The sequence below is a fragment of the Eptesicus fuscus genome, chromosome 1, assembly GCF_027574615.1.
Source record: "Eptesicus fuscus isolate TK198812 chromosome 1, DD_ASM_mEF_20220401, whole genome shotgun sequence".
Lineage (NCBI taxonomy): Eukaryota > Metazoa > Chordata > Mammalia > Chiroptera > Vespertilionidae > Eptesicus > Eptesicus fuscus.
Window position 1 is genome coordinate 20,610,599 of NC_072473.1, and position 6,832 is coordinate 20,617,430.

The window sequence follows — 6,832 nt, forward strand, 5'->3', positions numbered from 1 at the left end:
ATTTTTGTTTATGTTGGCTAGGTTTTAAACTATTTTTGATGTTTCTAAATATATTTTTATTGTTGATAGTATTACATGTATCTCTCATTTCCCCCTTTCCCGCCTCCTCCCAGCCCCTACCCACCGACCCCCAGGTCTTCACTACCCTTTGGCCATGACCATGGGCTATGCAAAGTATATAAGTTCTTTGGTTTATCTCTTCTCATCCCCCCAACCCCACATCAAGATAAGTCTTCAATTCTGATGAAACCTTTTGCAATCAAGTTAATAGTTAACACCTTAACATTTATTAAGATTTAATAGTACAGATTTGATTTTAGCAAGGTCAGTGGAGAGTCACTAAATTTACGAAAATAGCTTATTAGTGTAGTACTCAGCTCTTTCTTTAAAGATGTACAGAGATATGTTACCTGTTGCAAATATTTTCCTTCACAATGAACCGGTATGATGCAGAGGATTTTCTAATTGTCTGTGACTAAAGTTTTTCTTTAATTGAATACAAAAATACTATGCATGGCATGTAAAAATAATAAGAAAGTTTATTGAATGCTATGTTACACTACTCCTTATCGCTTCATGGTGAACTGCACTTGTGTGGCCCATAGATGCCTTTATAAAGTCGTACAGAGCATTTCCAGCATCATATCATCCATGCTGACAGCGCCGATGATGGACCTGAAGAACAGTTCAGTAACAGCACTGGCACTGATGAATCTAAGCTGGAAAAGGATGCTATTCAGTTCAGCGACTCTGACATGGTACCCTCTGTACATCATCCTGGTGTGTTCGCCGAGGATCTGCTGAGTTCCCCACTGAAGTCCCTGAATGTACTTCACACACCGCAGGCCTGGCAGGTCTGGAAGAGAGAATGGGAGAAAAGTCTCTTTGTTATTAACAGCTCACTCACAGAGTCCTTTGTTAGCTTTTTAAATATATCCATTTCTGCCCCTTCTCAAATTAAACAAGAACTCAGCTTCCTGGTGGAAAGGGCTTTCTAGAGCAAGGATAAATGCCGAACCAGTTCTAAGTTTTCAAAAGCAATGCTTTCAAGAATGAAGCATCATATAATCCACTATGTTTGTATCCTCACACTTAGAAGCTGCTGGCCCTGAGCCAACACAGGCACACTTCATTCACTATGACAGTAGAATATAGTTTAACGCATCATTGCTCCAGTTCACTATCTGTGCAAATACGAAGAAAATAAAATTATTTCAAGAAGTGAGCACTTTGCCATTTACCTGTGGGAAACAGGCCATTGTATAATGACAAGAAGTTTCGCTAGATGAAAAATATTTTATCATCCTCCCTGGAATTTTCCACCATTATAATAATTATCCAGCTGATGGTGGTAAACTTCACAGCCACAAACAATGACTCACAGTCTCATTTTAAGTATTTGCCTGCAGGCTGATTTTAGTCTTGAGTCCCATAATAACTTAAGAGATAACACTGACCACTTAGCTCATTGTACCATAATTTCTGTATTGGGGAAGGTAAAAAAAAAAAAAAAAAAGAGTGATTCTAAGGAGCATTCCAAAAGGCTCTTTTTAAAATATATATTACTTTACAGTAAGAAGTCTTTGCAAGCATTGTTTTACAGCCATTAAAAAGTTAAAAAGTCAACATGAAGACATCAGAGATTGCAACATGGTTCAAAAGTAACTTTTCAAATAGAAAACACGTGACCTTCTTTCAGTCCAATGTGACACTCAAGCAAAACAGTGCAATATAATACAAGAAAGATGAAGTGCCTTTTAATTTAAGAAGGTGGTAAAAAAGAGGCTGCTTTTGAAAGTCTGTTGATTCTCCATTATATTAATATTACCTTAAAGTCTTTAACTTGTATTTAAGTAATTACCTATTTACCATTCTGTTTAAATGATGTCAATGATGATTGCAATCATTTTCCTTCTCTTTTTCTACAATATCCAACAGAAAGTATTTTTCCCTTTTTTATTGACTTTATTGGGCAGGAAAGTATTTTAAAAGCACCATGCTAATCATCGCAGAGTAGCAGAACCAGTCAGTGTCCTTTAAAAAATAATAATGGCAATAGATGAGTCATCCTTATTACAGGCAAATACCAAATTTGATAAATAAAATTAGAACAAAAGCAGCATCTCTGATCTATATTCCAATTCTGATTATCCCAGTCCACACATTAACATCCCCTCCTACCTATAGTTCGAGACACAGCTTTACTGGGTTTGAATTCCACTGATTAGAGTGAAAAGAGGCTTGCATGAAATTCCACAGAAATTCTGAAGCTCCTCCAGGACTAGATTCATGGATCATTAAAACTTTATCTTGAGAATTCCACATCACTTTTCTCAGCTTTCATGCCACACCCTTCCATTTCCACTCCACCCCTCCCCACAGTGTGGCTCCTCCCCCCCCCCCCCAAAAAAAATAATATTTGCCTTTAATGTAAATTCAGGGAGGAAAACAGGTGGTTAGATGGACTCCACCGTAAAAAATAAATAAATAAATAAACGAAAATATCAGAGGATAAAAAAGACTAAATAGCAAAGAAAGGACACACATTTAACAGGCTTTACTTTTCTCTCCAACACAGGTGCATTTGTGTTTTAAACACAGTCAGGTTAACTGGCTAAACTCATATTGGGAGGATTCCAAGCAGCAGAGTAAGAATAAGGGAGATGTGTGTGTGTGTGTGTGTGTGAGTGAGAGAGAGAGAGAGAGAGAGAGAGAGAGAGAGAGAGAGAGAGAGAGAGAGAGAGAGAGAAGTGTGCAGATAGGGTGGAGGAAAAGAGGGACACTAGTGAAATGTAAACTTCCAGAAACTGAGCCCCTAGCTTACCTTTGCATTCCAACAGAACAAAGCACATGGTAGATGTTTAATAACACAGGCTGAAGGAGGGAGAAAACTATTTCCCAATGATCTTAAGAATCAGCAGGGACACTTATGATGAATGCAGAGTTGCAGACTGGACCAGAGCTACTGAATCAGAATCTCTAGGGGAGAGGCCTAAAAAGATTTTAAACAAGCCCCATCCCCCTCCCCGCCCAAGTGTTTCTAATGCACTGGCAAGTTTGGAAAACAGTGATATAAGCAAAAGGTGACCTACAATGATTGCTGGGATGAGCTGAGGTCTCTAGGTCTGAAATGTGAGTTCTAAATGAATCATTTTCCCTCTATACCCCTTCAAAAATGCTAGGCATATCCTAGGTGGTTTAGCTCAGTGGATAGAGCCTCGGCCTGCGGACTGAAGGGTCCTGGGTTCAATTCCACTCAAGGGCACATGCCCAGGTTGCCGGCTGGATCCCCAGTAGGGGGCGTACAGGAGGCAGCCAATGCATGACTATCTCTCATCATTGATCTTTCTATCTCTCTCTCCCTCTTCCTTCCTCTCTGAAATCAATAAAAATATATTTTAAAAAGTTATAAAAAAATATCGCTATTATTTTTTTTAAATGCTAGGCAGGAGATAAGACATAACCTGAGACTCCTGGTGTCAGGAAAATATAGGTTATGAAAACTATCCCAACCCAAGCTGCCTGGAAACTTCCTGCCTACTGTGGCCCTTTTGGATGGATTCTGGTTGAAGATGACTTTAGTATTAGGGCATACTCGAGAGTAGGGGCTGGGCTGTCCAGGAAGATGTTCTGCCATGAGTTGGTCGCACTGTGTGGAAGACAGTGTCCAGCACCCAACAGACATCGGGCCCAGGAGACAAGGAGGCCCATGCTCCACAACTCACTGGCCATTCATGTTGTTGTAAGGTCCCTTGGGACCAGGCTACTTAATCTGCAAATGGGGTAGAGGACAGAAAGACTTGATTAAGAGGACTCTAAGGTCTGTTCAAGCTCTAAAATATACTGTTCCTGCTCACCGACCCCAGTGTGTCATTTTCCTGCCCCATCGCTAGCCTAAAACTCACAGACACTTGGAGGATGAGATAGTCCAGCTACTTCGGACCATAAAAATGACCATTCAGCGACAAAGCTATGGAACACTAAGTCCAGTGTCCTGCCTGACAGTGTCCCCAGGGAAGGGTCTGTTAATAAATGTTTCCTTTCTTGCCAGCCTTCATAGACTTTCTCCAACAACAACAAAAAAAAGGTTCTAGTAAATTTCAGAATTGGGTTTCAGAAAGAGATGTTGCCGAATTTGCAGTAAACACAAACTTTTTTAAAGCTATGCTACTGGACTAAAAAGACTAGAGAAGCCCCGGGCCTAGCCGGTTTGGCTCAGCGAATAGAGCATCGGCCTTCCGGGTTGATTCCAGTCAAGGGCACATGGCCGGGTTGCGGGCTCGATCCCCAGTAGGGGGCGTGCAAGAGGCGGCCGATCAATGATTCTCTCCCATCATTAATGTTTCTCTCTCTCTCTCTGCTTCCTTCCTCTCTGAAATCAATAAAAATATATTCCAAAAAATACTAGAGAAGAAGGAATATCTATATCCTTTGAAAGCACAAACTTTTGTGTAGTAACAGAAAGTTACAGAGAGGTAAGTACAAACCTCAACAACAACAACAAAAACCCTCCTCCAGGCTGAGTTTCTGGCAGCAGACCACCCACAAGGAGTAGTTTCTGGAACTGCCCCCATTGTGCTGCGTTAGTCCCCTTCCTTCACTGTTGCCCAGATGCTCCCCTGTGCCCGCGTCCTGGTAGGCACTGCCCAATGCTCTACTGAGCAGAGAACACCCAGAGCCCAAGGTCTGCACCCTTACCCGGGGTAAAGAGCACGATCCCCTTGAGGTAGGCATACTCCTTGGCAGTGATGCCCAAGCTCCAGCACTTGGCAAGGAAGCCCTTAATAGCCTGGACCTCAGCGGCTGACGGCAGAAGTGTGGCCTCTGTCGGCGGGATGGAGCCTTGCTGCGGCGTAGGGAGAGATTGTGGCTCATCGCCCTCTGTCTCCTGCCGCCTGGCGGTGAGGATACTCTGCAGCCAGCCGGTCTCCGAGGTCTCCGTGGTCTCGAAGTTAATGCGGTCCTGGGCCAGCTCGAGCATGAGCAGAGGTGCCCAGCCGCTGCGCGCCAGCACCAGCTGCTGGTCCAGGGGCAGAACCTGGAAACAGGGTAAGTACTTGACGAAGCGCATGGTCCTCAACAGGGCCGCGGAGGCGGCCTCGCAGACCACCTGTGGATTCTTGAGCGCCACCCGCCGCTGTGCGCCGCTCCAGGGGTTCCACCAGGGGGCCCCCGGCAGCGCCACCGGCTGAGCCGCGTGCATTTGTTTGGAGCTCGCGGGCAGGTTGTAGAAGATGCTGCCCCGCCGTGGGTGCTGTTGACCGCAAAAGCAGCAGCGATACAGGAGCGCCAGACCCTCTCTGCCCACCGCGGGCGCCGCGCCGCAGGCGCAACCCCAGCACGCGCCCCTCAGCACGGCGGGGGCCTCTTGCATTTGTTTTGCGTTTGTGAGCATGTGGTAGAGGATGCTGCCTTGCCGTGGGTGGTCTTCGTCGCAAAAGCAGCAGCGGTACAGGTCCGTCACTGCCTGCCTACCCGGCGGACCCTCTCTGCCCAACGCGGGCACCGCGCCACAGGAGCAGCCCCAGCAGGCGCCCGGTGGCCGCGCCCTGGGCTCCTCCCGAGCTTCTGAAGCCTCAGCCTCGTGAGTTTGCTTAGCGCTCATGAGCATGTTGTAGAGGATGCTGCCTGGCCACTGGTGGTGCTCCTCCGCCATGGCCTGCGGTGCCCGCAGCCCGGCTCTGTCCAGTGGCGGCCGCCTGGGATCTATTTATACTGAGCCTGAGCGCACACGCACGCGCGTCAGCCTCCCGCCGCCTGCGTCTGGGCGAGGGCGTGGAGCGGGGCAAGGCGCTGCACTCCGGTGTGTTTGGCGGTGACTTTGGCGGTTCAAAAGGGCCAGAAGCTCCTTAAAGGCTGGAAATGGAAGAGGAACGGAGGCATAAGAGATCCTGGACATTTCCCATTTTCCTTTCATTACACACTTCCCTGCCCCAGGAAGACCCGAGCAGAGTGCAGGGAACAAGCATTTGGGGCACTGTTCCAACTCTTTCCATTGATTCCTGGCATCCAGTTTGCTGTCTTTATTGGGAGGGGAGGGGTGCCTAAAAGAGGAAAGTGCTGTTTCTATGCCATCTTTGCAAACTTTCATTGACTGATCAAACTTAATATGACTTATATTTTGTATATGGATAGGGAGGACTTATTTTCAGGGACTTTGAAAAACACCATGGACCAGCAGTATCAGTATCATATGGGAACTTGGTAGAAATGCTCATCGCAGGCCCCAACCAGAACTTCTGACTCTGAATCTGCATTTTAACGAGGTCCCCAGGGGGTTTGCATGCACCTTAAATTTGGAAAAACATTGCACTAAGGATGCTATCATAAACACTTTCATTCATATTTATAAGCACCCACTCTGTCTTAGATGCTGTGTTAGAGAGCTGGGGGCAGCAATCAGGATGTCAAAGAGGATAAATATTTGGAAATATAATAATTACAAGGGGCTGAAAGCTTGCTACAGTGAGATTTTTGAATTCTTTTAGAGATATTATATTGGGCAGGTGTGCAATTCGCATTTCTTCTCCTACCCTTTCTAAGTGAATAATGAGAAACACAGGTTTCAGGAAGCCTGGATTCTTCAGTCTTCACTTGTCACCTTCCTCGGATTCCATCCGGCACTGAAATCAGTTGGTTTCTCCGCCTGCCTCATCACCACCTGTGTAACTAGCTGGTTGTTTCACCAACAAGTTGGGTAACTTCAAAATCACAGCCCTTTAGTCCTCAAATTCCTCATCTCTAAAATAGGAGGTTTATTTGGTGATCTTTTGGGTCCAGGACTGAAGACATGAAGCAGCAAAGGGGACTGGCATAGGATCCTCTTTCTCTT

General features: G+C 45.6%; 1 protein-coding gene across 1 annotated transcript; it reads right to left on the reverse strand.

Moving 5' to 3' along the window:
• Nucleotides 1–333: 333 nt before the first annotated feature.
• NR0B1 (nuclear receptor subfamily 0 group B member 1) lies at nucleotides 334–5,656 on the reverse strand. Its single transcript, XM_008155211.3, has 2 exons — nucleotides 4,699–5,656; nucleotides 334–856 (listed from the first exon to the last, which is right to left on the reverse strand). Exons 1-2 carry the CDS (start codon nucleotides 5,654–5,656, stop codon nucleotides 612–614), a joined length of 1,203 nt encoding a protein of 400 aa, XP_008153433.2. The 3' UTR covers nucleotides 334–611.
• Between the last annotated feature and the right edge of the window lie 1,176 nt (nucleotides 5,657–6,832).